Source organism: Eretmochelys imbricata, chromosome 3, assembly GCF_965152235.1.
Source record: "Eretmochelys imbricata isolate rEreImb1 chromosome 3, rEreImb1.hap1, whole genome shotgun sequence".
Classification (NCBI taxonomy): domain Eukaryota; kingdom Metazoa; phylum Chordata; order Testudines; family Cheloniidae; genus Eretmochelys; species Eretmochelys imbricata.
The window spans coordinates 50781429-50805764 of NC_135574.1; the positions used below are offsets into that span (position 1 = coordinate 50781429).

At 43.9% G+C, this 24336-nt stretch overlaps 1 protein-coding gene across 6 annotated transcripts in view; it reads left to right on the forward strand.

Annotated features, from left to right (window-relative positions):
- Positions 1-3754: 3754 nt before the first annotated feature.
- The window catches only part of PHF3 (PHD finger protein 3), a 78929-nt gene continuing 58347 nt past the window's right edge, over positions 3755-24336 (forward strand). For 2 of the 6 annotated variants that reach the window (XM_077812661.1, XM_077812663.1), the window contains exons 1-2: positions 3774-3968; positions 22070-22338. In XM_077812661.1, the coding sequence (XP_077668787.1) occupies positions 22095-22338 (244 nt within the window). In that variant the 5' untranslated portion in view covers positions 3774-3968; positions 22070-22094. Of the gene's footprint in view, positions 3969-22069; positions 22339-24336 lie in introns of all 6 variants that reach the window. The other 4 variants (XM_077812662.1, XM_077812664.1, XM_077812667.1 and 1 more) reach the window with 3 other exon arrangements.

The following is a 24336-nucleotide window of genomic DNA, read 5'->3' on the forward strand; positions in this document are numbered from 1 at the left end:
GCACACTTTTAGCTCATAGGTTGGCAGAGAAAAACTTGGGGAACATGAATCCTCAAAACTCCATCACCAGAAGAGCGAGAACCCCAAAATTACTTAAAAAAATTCATGATTTTGATCACTTGGATTTGAAAACATTGTTTGGTGAATACACAGAGTGTAAAAGTTTGTATTGACAGGATTACACTTTGGCAGGTAATTTTAAATGCCAAATCGTTATTTATAAAAGAGCTTTCCAGATGAATCTTAAACTGTTTAAAATCTCTTGTATTAAATATGAATCTGTTTATCAAGTCACTGTGTGGTGCTTCTTTTTTTTTTGACAGTGTCTGGCAGCTGAATAATACCTAAATTTATGTTTTAAAGAGGCCCTCAGTTTGACTGCATAATGATGTCTGGGCTCTAGTAAAACACGGGGCCCTGTCTACATAAGAGAAACTTGCACAAGTGTAATTCTCAAAAAGAAAAGGAGTACTTGTGGCACCTTAGAGACTAACCAATTTATTTGAGCATAAGCTTTCGTGAGCTACAGCTCACTTCATCGGATGCATACTGTGGAAACTGCAGAAGACATTATATACACAGAGACCATGAAACAATATCTCCTCCCACCCCACTGTCCTGCTGGTAATAGCTTATCTAAAGTGATCACTCTCCTTACAATGTGTATGATAATCAAGGTGGGCCATTTCCAGCACAAATCAAGGTTTTCTCACCCTCCGCCCCGCCCCACACAAACTCACTCTCCTGCTAGTAATAGCCCATCCAAAGTGACCACTCTCCCTACAATGTGCATGATAATCAAGGTGGGCCATTTCCAGCACAAATCCAGGTTTTCTCACCCCCCCACCCCAAAACACACACACACAAACTCACTCTCCTGCTAGTAATAGCTTATCTAAAGTGACCACTCTCCCTACAATGTGCATGATAATCAAGGTGGGCCTTTTCCAGCACAAATCCAGGTTTTCTCACCCCCTCCCCCCACACAGACTCACTCTCCTGCTGGTAATAGCTCATCCAAACTGACCACTCTCCTTACAACGTGTATGATAATCAAGGTGGGCCATTTCCAGCATAAATCCAAGTTTAACCAGAACGTCGGGGGGCGGGGGAAGGAAAAAACAAGGGGAAATAGGCTACCTTGCATAATGACTTAGCCACTCCCAGTCTCTATTTAAGCCTAAATTAATAGTATCCAATTTGCAAATGAATTCCAATTCAGCAGTTTCTCGCTGGAGTCTGGATTTGAAGTTTTTTTGTTTTAAGATAGCGACCTTCATGTCTGTAATTGCGTGACCAGAGAGATTGAAGTGTTCTCCGACTGATTTATGAACGTTATAATTCTTGACATCTGATTTTTGTCCATTTATTCCTTTTCGTAGAGACTGTCCAGTTTGACGAATGTACATGGCAGAGGGGCATTGCTGGCACATGATGGCATATATCACATTGGTGGATGTACAGGTGAACGAGCCTCTGATAAAAGAAAAGGAGTACTTGTGGCACCTTAGAGACTAACCAATTTATTTGAGCATGAGCTTTCGTGAGCTACAGCTCACTTCATCGGATGCATACCGTGGAAACTGCACCAGACTTTATATATACAAAGAGAATATGAAACAATACCTCCTCCCACCCCACTGTCCTGCTGGTAATAGCTTATCTAAAGTGATCATCAGGTTAGGCCATTTCCAGCACAAATCCAGGTTTTCTCACCCTCCACCCCCCCACACAAATTCACTCTCCTGCTGGTGATAGCCCATCCAAAGTGACAACTGTGGCTGATGTTATTAGGCCCTGTGATGGTGTCCCCTGAATAGATATGTGGGCACAGCTGACAACGGGCTTTGTTGCAAGGATAGGTTCCTGGGTTAGTGGTTCTGGTGTGTGGTATGTGGTTGTTGGTGAGTATTTGCTTCAGGTTGGGGGGCTGTCCTGTAATAGGTGACTTCTGGGAACTCTTCTGGCTCTATCAATCTGTTTCTTCACTTCCACAGGTGGGTATTGTAGTTGTAAGAATGCTTGATAGAGATCTTGTAGGTGTTTGTCTCTGTCTGAGGGCTTGGAGCAAATGCGGTTGTATCGCAGAGCTTGGCTGTAGACGATGGATCGTGTGGTGTGGTCAGGGTGAAAGCTGGAGGCATGTAGGTAGGAATAGTGGTCAGTAGGTTTCCGGTATAGGGTGGTGTTTATGTGGCCATTGTTTATTAGCACTGTAGTGTCCAGGAAGTGGATCTCTTGTGTGGACTGGACCAGGCTGAGGTCGATGGTGGGATGGAAATTGTTGAAATCATGGTGGAATTCCTCAAGGGCTTCTTTTCCATGGGTCCCGATGATGAAGATGTCATCAATATAGTGCAAGTAGAGTAGGGGCGTTAGGGGACGAGAGCTGAGGAAGCGTTGTTCTAATTCAGCCATAAAAATGTTGGCATACTGCGGGGACATGCGGGTACCCATAGCAGTGCCGCTGATCTGAAGGTATACATTGTCCCCAAATGTAAAATAGTTATGGGTAAGGACAAAGTCACAAAGTTCAGCCACCAGGTTAGCCGTGACATTACCGGGGATAGTGTTCTTGACAGCTTGTAGTCACCTACTACAGGACAGGCCCAACAAAGAAAATAACAGAACGCCACTAGCCGTCACCTCAGCCCCCAACTAAAACCCCTCCAACACATTATTAAGGATCTACAACCTATCCTGAAGGATGACCCAACACTCTCACAAATCTTGGGAGACAGGCCAGTCCTTGCCTACAGACAAGTCAGTTTCTTGCTCTGGGTCGATAGGGCACACCCACTGGCTCAGCCTTTCTGTGGGATGCTATTGCAGTAGGAAAAAGGAGTACTTGTGGCACCTTAGAGACTAACCAATTTAGCATAAGCTTTCCTGAGCTACAGCTCACTTCATCACATTCATACTCTGAAACATTGCCGTAGGAAGAAATCTGTGCCACTGAGATCTCCTGTGCCTCCCAGCTGCTTGCATGCACTGTGCAGTGCTCCACCTAGGCTGTTCTGGGTTGCTAGTTTAACCCCTTTGGGGCTAACATGGCAGGAGAGCAGAAGACAGAAGCTTAGCGAAGGAGTTTCTTAACCACAGCTACTTTCGTGTTAAAACACTCAAACGTTTAAAGTTCTTTGCAACCAAAAGGCTGAAGCGACCCCCCCCCCGCCGGAGTTTGCAGCTGTTGCGATTGATCCGTGTGTCCAGGCTGGGAAGGGTCGCCAGGGCCTGGGCAGAGCTACCCCCTCCCCCACTTATTAAACAGGGCCTCATCGCAGCGGGCTCAGGGCCTCCCCAGAAGTATGTGCCCCCCTCCCCTGTGGGCCTCTGCGCGGAAAGCCCGTGGCTCTACGGGGAGAGCCCGGAGATGGGTCCTTCAGCGCCAACGGCCCCAGGGCCCCCGATGACAGTCGGAAGCGGCCGAGCCCCTTGCCCGGCAGGACTGGCCGGCGCCCGCACCAGGATCCGGCTACGTTGTGCGGCGGGAGCCGGAGGGTAACGCGTGAAGCTACACGCCGCCCGGCCGGGGCTGCGGCGAAGTAGGCACCGAGACAGGGCAGGTCAGCACCTCTGCCCTCGCGCGCCGTGCGAAGCCGCCCCGATGCCCGAGGCGTTGCCTTCGGCGCTCTGCCCTTAAGGCTGTTACGCATGCGCCCCATGCCCGGCCTCCAGTAAACACAGAGGTCACGTGAGCTGGGCTGCGCGGCTCCGCTCGCCTCACGCACGCGGCGGGGGGCGCGTACACGGGCACGCGGAGGTCGGCAGCGAGCGCCAGGCCGAGCGGGCGGGACCACCTGAAGCAAGGGGCAACGCGGGGGGTGGGCAGCTGAGCGCACCCCCCCCGAACAAGGAGGGAGCCGCGCGCGCGCGCGCACGCCGCCGCCGCCTCCTCCTCCTGCGCGGCCGCCGCCGTCCTCCTCCCGGACCTTGGCCGCGGGGCAGCGCTGGGCGGCGGAGTAAGGGTGAGTTGCCGCCCCCGGGCACAGCGGCGAAGGGCCGGTTGTGCGGCCGCGTCGGGCCCTCTCCGCGTTCACCCTCCGGTCCGGCTGGGGCCGAAGCAGCGGCGGGAAGGCGGCGCGGCCTGGCGCAGGGGCCTCTGCGGTGGCTGCCGTGGGCCTCCCTCCGCTCCGGCGAGGCCGCCACCACGCTGGCACTGGCCGGGGGGAGCCCGGGGCCGCCGAGCTAGAGTCGCCCCTACCTCTTTCTCGGGGGCGGCCCCGGGATATGCTGCCCGCCCCCACAGCAAGCAGGAGCCGGCGAACCCGGCCCTGGCTACCCTCGGCCTTCTCCTGCCTTGTGGCTCTCCTACCTCCCTCTCCCCCCGGCCTTCTCCTGCTCTGTGGTCCTCCCCCCTGTCCCGGGCCTGCTGCCTTTGCCCCTCAGGGCCTTCGCTTGCCCTGGGCCTGCTGCCTTTCCCACTCCCCCGCCACTGACCTGGGCCTGTTACTCTGCTCTCACCCTTGTCCCCTGGGGCCTACTACACACACTTTCCCCGGGGCCTGTAGCTGACCTGGGCCTCCTATCCTTCCCTCACTCCTCCTTGACCCGCCTCCTACACTCTCCTCCCCATTCCTTCCCCCCCCACTACTGACCTGGGCCTACTTTACACTTCTCCGTCCCCCCTCCCTGGGGGCATGCTAGTGACTTGGGCCTGCTGGACCCAGTCCTATATCCGTTGCTGTACCTCCCCCTCCCAATACACACACACTCACACACTGCACCAGCACCCATTACTGTACTTCCCCAGTACACACCATGTTGCCAATCTGGGCCCTACTATACTGTTCCCCAGGACCAGTTACTGTACCTCCCACTCCCCCATACACACACCACCCATACTGATCTGAGTCCCTTCTCTAGCACCTGCTCCTGCATCCATTGCTGATCCAAATCCCGCTGCAGTTATCTTTAGCCACACACGTTCTTACTCCCCTCAATCCCAGATGAGTGATGATTGGACCTTCTGCAGCTCCTCTCACTCCCTTGCTCAACCATTCCTTGTTATTCCCTCCCCCCCCAACAACTTCCAGTGACTCAGACCCTGCTATTTGCCCCCTGACCTCCACTGATTTATTTCTCCCCACCATACTCCTAAATCTGGCATCAGAACAGACAAAAATCTCTGCATTAAGCATCTCTCTACAGTATTTCTTGTGGGGGTTACAAGTAAAAGAGATGAGGGAAAATAACCCACCTTCCTGATGAACGGAGTTTGTCAAAATGTAATACACATTATGTATTATGGTAGCTTTCCCAAATTAGCATGAGTACCATGCGTCCCTTCCTCACTGTCTGCAGTCTGAAAGATGCTGCGGACCATGGAGTGGGAGATTTGGATATGGCGATGCTCTGTTTATGGATAACTCTCATGAAGTGTTTTGAAGAATGAAAGCTGGAGAGGGTCAGCACATAATGGAATATTTATACAGAATAGAGTATTCAAAATTTAATTCTTGTACCTGCTTTCATGTATTTTATAAATAGATTATTTGATTTCTGGAGACTACAAGATTTGCTCTGTCTTTTGGTGGCTTTTAAAAATTAGTACAAATTCACCAAAACTAATAAAAATGTTTTTGGTGCAAATAGACTTTAAGGAGGGTAAACAAATGTATAACTCCTTTCAATTAAAATAGTAGATTTGCACTTGAATTGGTTTAATAGATGTATTAAACATACTAATACAATTATATTACGTGGTTAAGCATTTTATGTATAGGATCAGTTTAAAATGTTAGATTTTATATTTCTTGGAATAATTATTAAACTGTCCAATAAATGGATGAGGATGTTATGTTTTACATTTACCCATAATTTACCCACATTTACCCACAGCCATTTATGTCATCTCTCCGACATCCTTTTCTTGAGAAGCTGTAACTCTGTTTTCTGTACAAATGACTTTAGATACATTCTAAATCTGGAGTCAAAACCCGCTCTATTTCTTAACAATCATTAGCATTTAGATTGGAAAAAAACTGGATGACTTCACCTATATGAGCTGTACTATATTGCCCAGTCAGTTAACTTCTAGAAGTAATGAGTAGTTCCAAGGTTAACCGGTGTAACCATATCAGTTCGTGTAGGATATTGGGTAGGTTTAACACAGCACAGTCACTTGCTGGACTGTAACTTGTTGAATTATTGTCTGAAAATAATCTTAATTGAAAACTTCTGTTTCGAGATCTTTAGTTATAGCTTAGATCTATTATATCCATTACATTCCCTTCATTTCCTAATATTTTAATTCAAATTGGTGTTGGCTTTAGCACATAGACTGAAAGTGACTTAGAATGTAAATAAAGGGTAAACTGTGGAACAGTCCAGTTTGGTGCCACATGGAATTATTTTAGCCCTGTTTTTAGTTTAAGTATGTGATGATATGAAAACTAATAAAAATATTCAGTTTACAAACTATACTTAATCAAGGTGTGTCACTCACCAGTAAGGAAAGAAATATGTGCTGGAGATACAAAACATGTATTAGCTTGCGTTTGTGCATCTGGGAGAATTGATCTTATGTATATGGGAAAGTTTTGGAAAGCAATAAGGTCTTTAATAAGGTCAATAATAAGGTTGCAATGCAAAGCAGTTTGGATATGAGCCTACATTGTGATCTGACCACAAAACTAATAATAAAAAAAAAAATTGGATATCATGTAAAAGAGGTGTGGGATAATACCCTGTTTAAATTGCACGAGCGAAACATCATCATCATGCAGCGGGACTTAGGAGCTTTTGAAAATCCCAGTAGGCTGCATCTTCAGGTGTTTAAATATTTTAAAAACCTGGCCGTAAGTATAGTTCATAGCAACTCTTTATCAGAATAGTGCTAAGCTGAAAGGAATTTCTGGGGCTGGATGGATTGACCTATTGGCACTAAAAAAATATGTACAGTTTGACATGTTATGACTAATACTTAGCATTTACAGCATGTACAGTTTTTAAATGCTTTATAACAAGTTTTTGACAATTTGATGGGTGTAAAAACCAAGAAGAGAGAATAACTATTTAGTATGGTCAAGGCGTATGGGTATTATGATAAAAAAAATATAGAAAACTTTAGAATGGATGTAGTTGTACCTCTTCTTGCTGCAAAGAAAGGGAAAGAGGCATATTTTATTGAGTAGGGAATGGGTGGTAGCGGGGGCTAATCTGTTCAGGGTGGAAAATTGCTGGTAGGATCTTGTAAATGGTTGTGAAAGATTTCACTTTTGTGAGTACAGTCTTTCTCCTTTCTGTTTTCCTCTCCAGATCCTTGCCATTTTTAAAAACATTATATCTCCCTTCTGACTGAGACCTTTACCTAGTTCTGGTTTATTAACATAATTATCTTGGATCATGATTACTGGATCTTTTTGTTAGAGAAATACCCTAAAATACCTTTTTGACTGATTAGGTGCTTCCTTTGAAGTACTGAGCAAGCTAGTGCTAAGGGGTCTACCGTCCATCAGCGATGAAAGACTGAATGTTCAGGGTGGTCATATAAATAATTCTACCTATTTTAATTAGGCTTAATTGACTTAATTATAGAGTCATAGACTTTAAGGTCAGAACGGACACACATCACCTAGTCTGATCTCCTGTATATCACAAGCCACCAACGCCACCCAGCTCCGCATACTAAACCCAGCACCCAACAACCAAAATTAAACCAAAGTATAGCAGCCCACAGAATACTAGACTATTCTGTGCTACAGGGAGAACAGTCAGGATCAAGGTGCACCAAGGCCCCTGTAATGGCATGGCGATGAGTAAGTGAGAGATACCAGGTAATCTCGGCAAGTGACCTGCACAAGAAGGCAAAACCTGTCCAAGATCACAGCCAATGTAACCTGGGGGGTTTTCCTGGGGGGAAATTCCTTCCTGACCCAACATATGGTGAACAGTTAGACCCTGAGCAGGTGAGCAAGAACCAGCCAGCAAGTACTTAATAGAGAATGCTTGGTGCCCACCTTAGATCACTGGCCCACCCCATCCAGTGCCCCCGCTCCAGCTGTGACCACTTCTGATGCTTCAGAGGAAGGAGACAAAACAAACAAAATCAGAATACACTGTGGGGGAGATAGATGGGGTGGGGGAAGGAATCCTTTCATGACCCCTGCAGGTGGATGGCTGAAGCATGAGCATTTTAGGAACATAAAACTGGGACATAGACTGGAAGTGAGCCCCTGGGGCTGCTGAGCGCTGCCCCCTCCCATTACAAGCAACTGTGTCATACAATAGAACTCATAAATTTGTCCAGTTCTTTCTTAAAACTAATCAAATTGTTTGCTCCCAAAATGTCTATTGGGAAGCTATGTCAGGCTGTTGACATTACGACAGGTATCTCATTAGCAGATGCTTCTGGTAGACTAATTTATAAAAAAAATTTTAAGGTGGGGGAAGAAAGATAAGAGCAGGTTAGGAGAGTCAGAAAACAATCTGATGAAGAGTAAATTCCAGTAATACTTGATGCTAAAATAAGGATAATTTCCCAAAGCTGAAAACAATTGAGTCAAATCAGCATGGAATTTAATTAGAAAAAACATGAATGGTTATTGGGAATCATTTAAGAACACCTCACTAGATGCCCAGGAAGCCACAATTGAGGAAGAAGGTTCACGGGTTACAAAACTGATCTGGTTTAGAGGGAAAGTGAAGGCAGTTATAAAATAATAATAATATAACAAATGGAAGAAAGGAGAAGTTGATGATGATGAATATAAATCAGGTGTCAGGAGTTGTATAAAACTGATAAGTGCAGCAAAGAGACACAAGGAGAAATCTATGGTCAGTAGAATAAAGGACAATAAGGAGTTTTCAAAATATATTGGGAACACAAAGAATGCTAACAATGGTATTGGTCCAGTACTAGACGGAAATGGTAAAATTATAATGATGCAGAAAAGGCAGAAGTGTTCAATAAATATTTCAGTTCTGTATTTGGGGGGAGGGAACAGAAGACATAGTCTTATCATATGGTGATACTCTTTCCATTCCATGGTATCTCTGAAGGATGCTAAACAGAAGTTAGACATTTTAAAATCACTGGGTCAAGATAATTTGCATCTAATAGTTTTAAAAGAGCTTGCTGAGGTGCGTGTTGGACCATTAATGTTGATTTTCAATAAGTCTTGGAACACTGAGGAAGTTCCAGGAGACTGGAAGAAAGCTAATGTGCCAATTTTGTAATGGGATGACTCAAGTAGTTATAGGCCTATGAGCCTGACACCAATCCCCGGCAAGATAATGGAGTGGCTGATACAGGACTCACCTAAGAAAGAATTAAAGAAAGATAATGTAATGAATGGAAATCAACATGGGTTTATTTGAAATAGATCCTGTCAAACTACTTGATATCTTTTTATTTTGAGATTGCAAGTTTGGTTGATAAAAGTAATAATCTTGATGTAATTTACTTAGACTTCAGTAAGGTGTTTTACTTGGTACTGCATGACATTATGGTTAAAAAATGTGAAACAATATGAAATTAACGTGGCATGCATTAAAGGGTTTAAAACTGGCTGGCTAACTGATAGGTATCTAACTGTAAATGGGGAATTGTCATGGAGTGGCTGTGTTTCCAGTGGGGTCCTGCAGGGATTGGCTTTTGGACCTGTACTGTTTAACATCTGTATCAATAACCTGGAAGAAAACATAAAATAGTTACTGATAAAGTTTTCAGATGACACATAAATGTGGGGTGTGGTAAATAATGAAGAGGACGGGTCACTAATTCAGAGTGATCTGGATTGCTTGGTACCATGGGCACAAGCAAACAGTATGTGTTTTTAATATGGCTAAATGTAAATGTATACATATGTAGGCAATACTTACAGGATGTGGAAGCATCTATTCTGGGAAGCAGTAACCGTAGAAAAAAATTTGGTGGTGTTAGACAGTTAGCTGAACATGAGCCCCGCACTATGACGCTATGGCCAGAAGAGCTAATGTGATCCTGGGATGAATAAACGGGAATCTTGAGTAAGAAGGGAGAGGTCATTTTACCTCTGTATTTGACACTGGTGTAACTGCTGGTTGGAATAGTGTGTCCGGTTTTGGTGCCCATAGTTCAAGAAGCATGTTGATAAATTGGAGAGGGTTCAGTGAAGACCCATGAGACCAATTAAAGGGTTAAAAAACATGCCTTACACTGATTGATACGAGGAGCTCAATATATTTAGCTTACCAAAGAGAAGGTTAAGGAGTGACATGATTATAGTCTAGAAGTACGTACACAGGGAACAAATATTTAATAATGGGCTCTTCAGTCTAGCAGAGAAAGGAATTAACACAATCCAGCGTCTAGAAGTAGAAACTAGACAAATTCAGACTGGCATACGTTCTTAGTGGTGAGAACAGTTAACTGTTGGAACAATTTACCGAGGGTCATGGTATGCTCAAGGAATTATTTTGGGGAAGTTCTATGGTCTTTATTATACAGGACTTCAGACTAGATGATCACAGTTGTCCATTCTGGCCTTGGGATTTATGAATGAAAGTAAGGGACTGAGTGCTGGGCAAGCATACAGTGCGGCCAATGTGCCTTAGACCTGACCTACAACTATACTAGTATTGATGGTATTGTTTTGAGTAGAGACTACTATTAGGCACATCTTTTTTATGGCTTTGTGATTGGAATGAAATTGAAGAACAGCTGGAAAGAGACCAAATTCAGCCATGTTTCCACCAAGCTTTGTATCTTTTTTTTTTTTAAAGACACTGCCAAGATAAATTTTATAATCTTAAAATTATTATCCTGTAGTTATGTAGGAACTCAGATGCTCAGCAGAAATTGGTGGTCATACTAGATATTTTTTCCTCTGTGACGTGTATTAGTTGCTCTTGATTATTGGACTTGAGGCAGAGTGGTCCAGTGGATAAGGCACATTGGCCTTGGAGTCATGAGACCTGAGTGCTATTATCCGTTCTGCCACTAACATGCTGTGTGACCTCAAGCAAGTCACTTCACATCTCTATATCTCTGTTCCCCTTTGAACATTTGTTTTTGTCTGTTTAGATTGTAAACAGTGTGGGGCATAGACCAGAGGTGGACAAACTACGGCCTGCGGGCCACATCTGGCCCGCAGGACCATCCTGCCCGGCCCCTGAGCTCCTGGCTGGGGAGGCTAGTCCCTCGCCCCTCTCCTGCTATTCCCCCTCTCCTGCAGCCACACCGCCAGCGCTCTGGTCTGCTGCTCCTACTGGAGAGCGCAGCTCGCTCCGGTTGGGTGGCGGGGCTGCGAGCTCCTGCTGCTCTGAACAGCATGGTAAGGGAGTGGGAAGCGGGGGGGTTAGGTAAGGGGGCGGGGGGTTCTGGGGGGCAGTCAGGGAGCAGGGGTCGGTTGGATGGGGTGGAGGTTCTGGAGGGGTGCTCAGGGGATGGGGAACAGGGCGGGTTGGTAGTGGAGTCCCGGGGGCCTTGTCAAGGGACGGGGATGTGGGTAGGATACAGGGAGCGGGGGTGTGTGGATAGGAGTTGAGGGGACAGTCGGGATAGGGAGCAGGGGGGGTTGCATAAGGGGGTGGGATCCTGGGTGTCAGTTAGGGGTGGGAGGTCCCAGGAGGGGGCAGTTAGGGGATGAGGAGCAGAGGGCGGTTGGATAGGGGGTGGGAGTCCTGGGGGGGCTGTCAGGGGCGGGGGTGTGGATAGGTGGCCAGGGCAGTCAGGGGACAGGGAGAAGGGGGGTTGGGTTAGGGGGTGGAGTCCCGGGGGGCAGGTAGGGGTGGGGGTCCCAGTAGGGGGTGGTCAGGGGACAAGGAGTCGGGGGGGTTGGATGGGTTGGCAGTTCTGAGGGGGACAGTCAGAGGGTGGGAAGTGGAAGGGGGCGGATGGGGGTGGGGGCCAGGCTGTTCCTCCCCAACCGGGCCCTCCGTACGGTTTTACAACCCCGATGTGGCCCTTGGGCCAAAAAGTTTGCCCGCCCCGGCATAGATGCTTGCTGTGTGTCAGTACAGTGCCTGGTACAATTGGGCTTTCTCTCAGTTTGGGCCTCTAAGCACTACTGTAATACAAATAATAGCTTCTGGCATTAAAATACAACCCACAATAACTTGAACCAGAGGAGTGTCAAACCCATATTATATTTCTGTTTGCTTTGATTATAAAAGGACAGGTGGTTTTAAAACTTATTTATTTCTACCGTGTCTCTCTTCTCTGAAGTGAAATTCCTCGGTGGATGTGATTTAACCAAGGTCTCCCAGGTTGTCATCAATCTGTGGTGGCTCTGGACATTTAAAATCCTGGGGAGGAGAAAGGGGGAAGGTAAACTAAATTTCATATGATGAATGCTCCTTTCACTTGGGTTATTTAAGGTACGGTATTCAACATAAGATTAAAAAGGATTTTTCTGTTGTTTGAATGTAGTTAATTTCATACCAGCTACAATGGAGCTTTCCTCTTTTGCCTCCCAGTCTGACATTTTATCATAGTAGGGCTATATGCCATTTGATAACCTTTTCTGGCCTTTATTGTGGAATCCTCATATAGGGTCCAACTCATTTCCCATGATTGTGTACAGACATTTTTTTAAAACTTTGGTCATTGACCAGTCTCAAAGCCAACAAAGTCCTTGTTGAAGAGGCTGCATTGTTTAGTGTAGAGACTTAGGCCCTGGTCCCGCAAATGACTACATATGGGCACAGGGGTCTACCCCATCCAGGGGTTGGGCCTTAGTGCAATCATATACTCTACACAAAATATGCACACTTGTTCCAGGGGACTTCATTAACACTATTCAGAAAAATATGTAAAAAGAATGGAACTAATTATACTTTATCCTTAATACATTATACTTCCACAGCAGCAGAAGACTTAATTGATTAGCTCAGCTAATACCATTGTCAACATTTACCATTCTAATTAGCAGTTAGGTAAGGAACATCTTAAAACTCTGTAAATTTTGCTTTTTCCTTCAGTTTAGGTTCTGCAAGATTCCATTATTCATAGCCTGAGTTAAATTTATATTATACTTTACATTTAAAAAAGTGAACTTGATTCTCTGTCTTCATCTGAGTCCACTTGACTTAAAAGTTTGATTGTATGAGACTTGGCTAATTTAAATTTAGGAATATAAAATGAGTGTTGTGAACTAATATATGCAGAGCAGTATCAGGTTAAAATAAAGGTTTTAAGAAAGGTAAATTATAGTTAACATCAACTATAGTTGATGTTAGTTATAGTTAATTATAACAGAAAAATATGAAACCTGATTTACATAATAAGCTAACAGTAAGTGGAAGTAGACTCTTCAAAAAAAAAAAAAAAAAAAAAAAAAGCTGACACTTAAAGAAAAAGGCAACTAAAGAATACATTTAAGTGTATCCAAAGAAAATCCAGAATATGTAAATGGAAAGTATAATTAAAGACCAATAGTTGTAATTTGAGGTGGACTGTTCTAATCTGTAATGTTCCTTACAGACAAGCACATTTAAGAAGAGTGTTTGTGGACACCACCTTCCTCTGATATTATACCTTTTTTCCCCTCCTGCAAGGCTGGTTTGAAGGAGGAGACATTTGATATCCGAATTCTTTTCTCTTGGAAATCATAATCATCGTAGACTACTTTTAATATAATTCTGGATGGATATTGTGCAATATGAATCTCTGCCACACTGAATAATACCATAACAATATTTTAGTCAAGCACTCTTTGGGATACAAAGACATCAGGTATGCTTATTTAGTGGCAGAAAAAAAATGAATTTTAAAAGCTGGAAAACGGGAAAGGACAGGCTAAAGCAATGAGACAGCGAGAATCTAGACAGATTTTAAGTTAGCTGAAACTGTGGAAGACTGACAAGTTCCTACAATAAATATTTGTGATGTGGACCTAGAATACATTTTTTCCTAACGATAACCTAGAAATTAAAGTTGAAAATTTAAAAAAAAAAAAAGAAAAACAAAACAGTGATGTTAAAAATAGCCATTAACCCCTAGGGGCAGAAAATTGCCTTGTTTAGAACAGAAGTGAAGAACAAGCTTCTAATTTTGCTAATGCATGGAATATAATTCTCATTGGAAGGATGTTAAAAGTAAAACAAAAATCTTACTCAAAGTTCATATTCCTTAGGTGCTGTGTGAAAGATAACTTATACAGCTGATGTTTCTATATAGTATTTGTACAGTATGGAATATAGATTCTGAAGGACACTGACACTGATAGATATACAGGTATGACATTTGAATCCACATGCCATAACAGCAGAAACATTTTTCTGAATTTCATACAATGCTGTATAAATTATTGCAGAAAAGTTCAAAACTTCTATTACTGGAACAAATGACAGTGGGTCAGAGTTGAATCATATTTTCATGCCTGTTTTTTTTTTTCAAGGGTATGACCTATAATCTTAATTGTTGATCTTGCTTTTGAGGATATAGGCTTTTAAATGTTGAGTATTCTGTCTGTATGTTTTTGTTATGAACAGGATCTGTGGCTGAAGAACTTGATGTAGAATTGTTCTCCAAAATAGAAGCTTTTGTTTATAAAAATTAAGAATAGCCTGATGTTGGTGACCAGTTAGTGTCGTTGGCTGTAAACATGGCTTGTGTCCACACACATAATTAGTTGTTGTGGCAGCTAATCACATTTAATCCTTTTAAAAAGCCTAGACTGGCGCACAGTCCTTTAGCATTATCTACACCAAGTCTTTTTTTTTTTTTTAAATCCCACGATTGAATTTGTAGTCTGTTCAACTACATTAGTGTTGGCAGCATTGTTAAAAAGAGATGGCTAACTGCACGCCCTACCCTAGACAATGTGCCATTTAAAACTACTCCAAATACAGTATGTTAACAATAGCCCGACTGTATTAGTAGTTACTATGTTGTGAACAACCATGTCACTTGACTGGTGCCAACAGCCATGGGGAAGCTTAGGGTATGTCAACACTATGAAATTAGGTCAAATTTATAGAAGTCGGTTTTTTAGAAATCGTTTATATATAGTCGATTATGTGTGTCCCCACACAAAATGCTCTAAGTACATTAAGTGCATTAACTCGGTGGAGTGCTTCCACAGTACCGAGGCTAGCATCGACTTCCAGAGCGTTGCACTATGGGTAGCTATCCCACAGTTCTCGCAGTCTTCGCTGCCCACTGGAATTCTGGGTTGAGATCCCAATGCCTAATGGGGCAAAAACATTGTCGTGGATGGTTCTGCGTACGTCATCAGACCCTCTCTCCCTCCCACCCTCCCTCCATGAAAGCAACGGCAGACAATCGTTTTGCCCCTTTTTTTCTGAGTTACCTGTGCAGACGCGATACCAAGACAAACATGGAGCCCACTCAGCTCACTGTCACCGTACGTCTCCTGGGTGCTGGCAGACGCGGTACTGCATTAATACACAGCAGCAGCCCATTGCCTTGTGACAGCAGACGGTGCAATAGGCCTGATAACCATCGTCGTCATGTCCGAGGTGCTCTTGGCCACCTCGGTAAGGTTGATCAGGAGCACCTGGGCAGACATGGGCACAGGAACTAAAATAGGAGTGACTCGACCAGGTCATTCTCTTTAGTCCTGCTGGCAGTCCTATTGCACCGTCTTCTGGCGAGCAGGCAGGAGATGAGGATAGCTAGTAGTCGTATTGCACCATCTTCTGCCGAGCAGCCAGGAGATGAGGATGGCTAGCAGTCCTACTGCACCATCTGCTGCCAGCCAAAGATGTAAAAGATAGATGGAGTGGATCAAAACAAGGAATATACCAGATTTGTTTTGTATTCATTTACTCTCTCCCCCCCCCGTGAAATCAACAGTCGACAGTCGTTTCAGTGGGGTCTGACAAGGGCACCTTCAAAAGTTTGATGGAGATTCAGTCCTGCCTGAAATACCGGGGGGAGGGATAGCTCAGTGGGTTGAGCATTGCCCTGCTAAACCCAGGGTTTTGAGTTCAATCCTTGAGGGGGCCATTCTGTGTGACAGTTGTTTTTGTTTTTCCTTGATGTAAACCCACCCCCTTTGTTGATTTTAATTCCCTGTAAGCCAACCCTGTAAGCCATGTCGTCAGTCACCCCTCCCTCCGTCAGAGCAACAACAGACAATCGTTCCGTGCCTTTTTTCTGTGCAGACGCCATACCACGGCAATCGTGGAGCCAGCTCAGATCACTTCGGCAATTAGGAGCATATTAAACACCACGCACATTATCCAGCAGTATATGCAGCACCAGAACCTGGCAAAGCAAAACCAGGCGAATAGGCGACTTCAGCACGGTGACGAGAGTGATGAGGACATGGACACAGACTTCTCTAAAAGCACAGGCCCTGGCAATGTGGGCATCATGGTGCTAATGGGGCAGGTTCATGCCGTGGAACGGCGATTCTGGGCCCAGGAAACAAGCACAGACTGGTGGGACCGCATAGTGTTGCAGGTCTGGGACGATTCCCAGTGGCTGTGAAACTTTCGCATGCGTAAGGGCACTTTCATGGAACTTTGTGACTTGCTTTCCCCTGCCTTGAGGCGCAAGAATACCAAGATGAGAGCAGCCCTCACAGTTGAGAAGTGAGTGGCAATAGCCCTATGAAAGCTTGCAACACCAGACAGCTACCGGTCAGTCGGGAATCAGTTTGGAGTGGGCAAATCTACTGTTGGGGCTGCTGTGATGCAAGTTGCCAACACAATCAAAGATCCGCTGATATCAAGGGTAGTGACCCTGGGAAATGTGCAGGTCATAGTGAATGGCTTTGCTGCAATGGATTCCCTAACTGTGGTGGGGCCATAGACGGAACCCATATCCCTATCTTGGCACCAGAGCACCAAGCCGGCGAGTACATAAACCGCAAGAGGTACTTTTCAATAGTGCTGCAAGCACTGGTGGATCACAAGGGACGTTTCACCAACATCAACATGGTACATGACGCTCGCATCTTCAGGAACTCTGGTCTGTTTCAAAAGCTGCAGGAAGGGACTTTCTTTCCAGACCAGAACATAACCATTGGGGATGTTGAAATGCCTATAGTTATCCTTGGGGACCCAGCCTATCCCTTAATGCCATGGCTCATGAAGCCATACACAGGCAGCCTGGACAGTAGTCAGGAGCTGTTCAACTATAGGCTGAGTAAGTGCAGAATGGTGGTAGAATGTGCATTTGGACATTTAAAAGCGCGCTGGCGCAGTTTACTGACTTGGTTAGACCTCCGCAAAACCAGTATTCCCATTGTTATTACTGCTTGCTGTGTGCTCCACAATATCTGAGAGAGTAAGGGGGAGACATTTATGGTGGTGTGGGAGGTTGAGGCAAATCACCTGGCCCCTGGTTACGCGCAGCCAGACACCAGGGCGGTTAGAAGAGCACAGGAGGACACGGTATGCATCAGAGAAGTTTTGAAAACCAGTTTCATGACTGGCCAGGCTATGGTGTGAAAGTTCTGTTTGTTTCTCCTTGATGAAACGCATCCCCCGCCCCCTTTGGTTCACTCTACTTCCCTGTAAGCTAACCACCCTCCCCGCCTCCCTTCGATCACCGCTTGCAGAGGCAATAAAGTCATGGTTGCTTCACATTCATCCATTCTTTATTTATTCATCACACAAATAGGGGGATAACTGCTAAGGTAGCCCGGGAGGGGTGGTGGAGGAGGGAAGGACAAGGCCACACAGCACTTTAAAAGTTTACAACTTTAAAACTTATTGAATGCCAGCCTTCTGTTGCTTGGGCAATTCTCTGGGGTGGAGTGGCTGGGTGGCTGGAGTCCCCCCACCGCGTTCTTGGGTGTCTGGGTGAGGAGGCTATGGAACTTGGGGAGGAGGGCGGTTGGTTACACAGGGGTGTAGTGGCGGTCTGTGCTCCTGCTGCCTTTCCTGCAGCTCAACCATATGCTAGAGCATATTAGTTTGATCCTCCAGCAGCCTCAGCATTGAATCCTGCTTCCTCTCATCACACTGCCGCCACCTATCAGCTTCAGCCCTCCACCTCTCCTCCTGGTCATTTTGTGCTTTCCTGCACTCTGACATTGTCTGCCTCCACGCATTCGTCTGTGCTTTGTCAGTGTGGGAGGACAGCATGAGCTCAGAGAACATTTCATCACGGGTGCTTTTTTTTCACCTTCTGATCTTTGCTAGCCTTTGGGAAGGAGAAGATCCTGTGATCCTTGAAACACGTGCAGCTGGTGGAGGAAAAAAAAAGGGACAGTGGTATTTAAAAAGACACATTTTATAGAACAATGGGTACACTCTTTCACAGTAAACCTTGTTGTTAACATTACATACACAGCACATGTGGTTTCGTTACAAGGTTGCATTTTGCCTCCCCCCACTACGTGACTAACAGCGAGGAACATTTCTGTTCAGCCACAGGCAAACAGCCCAGCAGGAACGGGCACCTCTGAGTGTCCCCTGAAGAAAAGCACCCTGTTTAAACCAGGTGACCATGAATGATATCACTCTCCTGAGGATAACACAGAGAGATAAAGAACGGATGTTGTTTGAACGCCAGCAAACATACACTGCAATGCTTTGTTCTGCAATGATTCTCGACTACGTGCTACTGGCCTGGTGTGGTAAAGTGTCCTACCATGGTGGACGGAATAAGGCTGCCCTCCCCAGGAACCTTTTGCAAAGACTTTGGGAGTACATCCAGGAGAGCTTTATGGAGATGTCCCTGGAGGATTTCCGCTCCATCCCCGGACACGTTAACAGACTTTTCTAATAGCTGTACTGGCCGTGAATGCCAGGGCAAATTAATAATTAAACACACTTGCTTTTAAACCATGTATACTATTTAAAAAGGTACACTCACCAGAGGTCCCTTCTCTGCCTGGTGGGTCCGGGAGGCAGCCTTGGGTGGGTTCGGGGGGTACTGGCTCCGGGTTGAGAAACAGTTCCTTGCTGTCAGGAAAACCGGTTTCTCCACTTGCTTGCTGTGAGCTATCTACAGCCTCATCATCATCATCTTCCTCGTCCCCAAAACCTGCTTCTGTGTTGCCTCCATCTCCATTGAAGGAGTCAAACAACATGGCTGGGGTAGTGGTGGCTGAACCCCCTAAAATGGCATGCAGCTCATCATAGAAGCGGCATGCTTTGGGCTCTGACCCGGAGCGGCCGTTCACCTCTCTGGTTTTCTGGTAGGCTTGCCTCAGCTCCTTAAGTTTCACGTGGCACTGCTTCGGGTCCCTGTTATGGCCTCTGTCCTTCATGCCCCGGGAGATTTTGACAAATGTTTTGGCATTTCGAAAACTGGACCGGAGTTCTGATAGCACGGATTCCTCTTCCCACACAGCGATCAGATCCCGTACCTCCAGTTCGGTCCATGCTGGAGCTCTTTCACGATTCTGGGACTCCATCATTGTCACCTCTGCTTATGAGCTCTGCACTCACCTGCAGCTTGCCACGCTGGTCAAACAGGAAATGAAATTCAAAAGTTCGCGGGCCTTTTCCTGTCCACCTGGCCAGTGCATCTGAGTTGAGAGTGCTGTCCAGAGCGGTCACAATGGAGCACTCTGGGATAGCTCCTGGAGGCCAATACCGTCTAGTTGCATCCACAGTACCCCAGCTACAACCAGGCAAGGCCGATTTCAGTGCTAATCCCCTTGTTGGGGGTGGACTAAAGAAATCGATTTTAAGAGCCCTTTAAGTTGAAAAAAAGGGCTTCGTTGTGTGGACGGGTGCAGGGTTAAATCGATTTAACGCTGCTAAATTCGACCTAAACTAGTGTAGACCAGGGCTTAGAAAACTTCTCTAGTGTGGAAAAGGCATAGAGGAAGGATTTCAGTGTTGTAAGTGAATTCTAAACCCTTAACACTTTTGAGCACCTTGTATCCGCACACACGCAACTGTTTGTAATAATACAATTCTGTTGCAGTTACACCTTCAGGGCAGATTTCACAACCATTGTGTCCTGTATCTGTTGCTCTGTATCTTTTCAGTTCTAATACTGTATGAAAAGGGCTGGTATTACAGGAGCAGCATATTCATTAGTCTTCCAAGCAGTGTTCCACGATGTTATACTCCCAATTATTTTCTTATTTTGAGCTATTGGAGCTTTTTTAGTTTTATGCATACAATATTTGTTTTATAAGGTGCTGTGTGGATACAATCATAAGGCTTTTTCTTATTTTAAAAGTACTTTAATAGAATGGCTATGCTGTGTAAAGTGAAAAAATATAGACTCTCTTTTCTAGACTGCAAAAGGCTTATTTAAACAGCTCACATTTTAAAAACATTTTAGTACAGCGTCTCTCCAGTTGATTTGCTACTTCCTCAAATGCCTTTTTGGGGCCTCTGCTGTGGAATTGGAACAGCAATAGGGAATGCTAAAAGTGGACATATTGCATTATTACATAATACTAGCCAGGATGGTTAGTGCAGACACACCACTTTAACAAATCACTGTTGTGTAATTTTCTAAATAGCAAGACTTCTATATCAGGTTATAACACAGATTTTTGTTGTTGTTGTTGTAGGGCTGGTATTGCCTAATTCTTTCTGGGTACCTGGTTTGGCTGTTTTTTCTTATTCCCAGCTCTCTGGTCAGTAGTACATCCAGAGTGCTTTGTGTTTGTGCCTCTTTGTGTGCATGTCCTCTGGGTTCTCCTTCCTCTGCTGAGGCACTATGAGATAACTGTCCAGATTTTCCCAGATTGCAAAGAAAAAAGCAGGGATTGTGGTAGGTATGGACTCAGTGTAGATCGACACAGTCATATCATGGGGAAAAAGCAGGTTTTTTGGACACATTCCACATTGTATGTGTGTCAGATTAAAGTATTATGAACTTGTTACAAAAACATGGTTGAATTTGTTGTGGCATTGATCCTTAACTGTGAATATGGCGAAGTACTGCAGTGTTGATCGTTCTAAAAGAAATGTTCAACGTGCTTAACTATTGCTGTAAGCAGGAGTAAGTACTGGGGTAAGCAGCTGCTTCCTGTCAAGGGTTGCTGGAATGGAGGGCTGGGAAAGAGCTAAGGCTCCAGATCCACACAGTCTTGTTCCCTTACCTTCATTAAAAAAAGTAATCTATGATCCTGGCTATGAGGTGAAGAGAGAACAAGAGAGGATATGCATCTTCTTCCCTTTTCCAAAAGCCTCAACTACTTTCTAGCTGCCAAAACTTAGTCTCCGAAAACCTTATTGTGTGCCAACATGCCAACTTTCCGCTACCCAGCTATTGTACATAGCAGCTTTCACTGTATCCCTGTCTACTTCTACAATGCAGTTATCTGTCTTTGGTCCAAAAACATGGAGCATACTGACAATATGAGGACAATATAAAAGTAAAATTATATTAACTGTTCATTTAAAATATTTAGTTATTTACTCCACTTTTTTTATTAATTACTAAATCTGCAACAGAATTTCCAATTTGTCATACAGAAGTATTACAGAAACCAGGACAAGTCTTGTCACATAATATAGGTGCAGCTTACTAGTAGAGTACACTGGGGCTTGCTTATACAACATAGCAACTTAAAGTTAATAATAAATAGTGAAATCAGTGACACAATTCTCATTGACTTAAGTGGGGCCAGAATTTCAGCCGAAGAGCTTTTTGTGTGTAGTGTACTGTTGAATATAATAGGTGAAATATCTGAATTTTTATATCTTAAAAATATGGCTATGTGTACACTTCCATGGTAGCTTTTTGCATGGACTAGAATGTAGTTCTTCTTCCTCCAGTTTTGGGCCCAATCTTGTTAGCTGCTGATCTCCCTCTAATCTGTTATTTTCAGTGGGAATTAAGGATAATCAGATCTTTAGTTTTCAAGATGAAGAGATGTTTCTTCAAGACAGTTGGCCCAGATTTGGTTGGTCTTGATTTTTTCCCTTATTTGATTGGGAAGCTAGACTTTCTTAAAGAGAATGTTTCAATTCACTGTATGTGCATATAAATGCCAGTACTGTACTTCAGTGCTGATAGCCTACAATAACAACCTAGTCTGTATGTGCTGATGGAGGGGAAGAAAAAAGATAAATAAATTTTTAGGTTTCCAAGGAGTCCATTCTAAGCAATAAACAGAAATTTGTTACAATTCTAAAGTATCTTAAGCATTCTTTAGAAAACACAACCACCAAAACAGCTTATTGGTTTTTTAGGTTATTCACAATTTGTAGCTTATTTTCTTATGGTATTTTTCTTATCTTTCTATAGGGCTGAAAGACACACAGGAGTCTTCATGGATATAGTTGATACATTTAACCATTTAATTCCTACTGAACACTTAGATGATGCCCTATTTCTAGGATCCAACCTGGAGAATGAAGTCTGTGAGGATTTTAGTACAAGTCAGAATCTCTTAGAGGATTCGCTGAAGAACATGCTCAGCGATAAGGATCCTATGCTAGGATCTGCAAGTGCCCAGTTCTGTTTGCCTGTTTTGGATAGCAATGATCCCAATTTCCAGATGCCTTGTTCAACAGGTAAATCTTACAATTTTTTAAGACTACAATTTAAAATACTTAGTGCCATCCCTTTTTGCTAATGTAGAAAATGATGAGTTGAGGTTTTTCCCCTTCTATTTTATGATTTAGGCCCCAGGCATTAAAACACAGGCTATTCTTTATTTCATATGAAGGCATCTGTAATACTTATCTAGGAAGACTTGTATTTTTTGGGGGGGGGATGTCCAGTCTGGATCAGGGTTTTCTTAGGCTTGTCTTCAGTATGTGTAATTTTTTCCCCGACCAAAGTACTGATTAAGCTTTGCGTAAGTACTGTACCTAACCAGCAAAAGTAGCCAGCTGCCTTCAGAATTGCAACAATGCAGAGTTAGCAGTAGGAGTGCTTGAATGATGCAAACTGTTCCTGAGAGCTCTGAGATACTTTGATATTTCTAGGCTTTCTAGTACTCAGTTGATACCGGATCCCAAGGCATTCTGATTTGGTTGGTTTCAAACCAAACCATTGCCATCACTAACAGTGTTCTTCGTAATAGAATATATTTAAATTTGAAACAGTTCATAGCAACGTTTGAGAGGAATACCATTGTTTAATGGTTATTGAAAGGTGTATTACAACGTTTTTGAAAGTTGTTAAAAGCCACTGGGCGAGTTTTTAATCTAATTTGCATTGATAGAATATTTACATTGAGTTCATTGTAAATCTGGCACACTAGTCATGCATCCTTATGATTAAAAGTTCAAAGATTTCATGGTTGATTGGTGTAGTACAAATACTCTCAAGATGGATAACATTACTGAAATTTCAGTAGTGCTTTGCAGTGTTTCAGCTATAGATATGATTTCATTATATCAGCATTTTCAGATGTTCAAGTACTTTAATAATTTTTTTCCAAACCTTCCCCCCACCCCCCAAAAAAAAAAAACAAACAAACCCCAAAACATAAAACCATTTCCTCATCACAGTGAGGAAGAAAATTATGTTACTGCAGGACCTAGAATAGACTGTCATCTTAACTTAATTTTCTGTTTTATAGCTCCAGCTAACAGATCAAGGGAAGTAACAACAAGGGCATTTCTAGAAATGAACAGTAAAGCAAAAACTAAATATTTTGACCTTTACTGCATCTTCATGATGATTAAAGACAGCCTTAGATAATATCTTCCCTCACATCCTTCTTTTTTCTCCAATCCCCCGTAGTCCCTCAACCTACAAAGCTAGTGCCCCCCCCCCCCCAAAAAAAAATAAAAAATCCTTGCTGTTTTTCACATTAGACATATGAAATCCTCACTATCCTCCCTTTTTGCTCTCATGGACTTTGACAAAATTTGGATTATGTGAATAGTGACGATGCACAAGTCTGTTATCTGAGTTACTGCTCCATTTCCTCCAGATATTGCTGCGGATGCTGAATCTTATCCTAAGATATGTCAATATTGCACATCTTCTTGGGTACACATGTTCTACATATAAATATGCATAACCATGTGTATATACGCGTATACACTGTTTATACCTATCTTGTAAAGAGTTGAAGAAACAGAAATGAAACATAGTCATAGAAAGATTAGAAATATGGCCAGACTTCATCAAAACTTCAGTATTCAAAATTCATTTCAGGATGGAGGGATGGGGGCTTCAATTCTTCTAATCAAAGTAGTAGTCCCCTCCTCTCTTCCGCCGCGCCACCCTCCCCCCCCAGCCCCTACGCACAAAGTTTTCTTATGCTCATGTTTCCATGTACTCCATAGCAAGCTGAACCTAAATTCTGCAGTAACATTCCTGGATTCTGTGGCACTGTAGTGGAAATTCTGTGACAGCTGTTTTTAGAGATATAAGTGGAGTTTTTAACGAATGAAATATGAAAATGAATACTACAATAAGGACAGAAGATCTTATTTATATTAAAATCAATTTATTTTGTGCTGTTCCTACACTTGTACTTCTCAGCATTTCAAATATTTTTGTTTTAACAACTTGTAGAAATTGTCAGGACAAAGCTGGAGGATTTGGCAGCT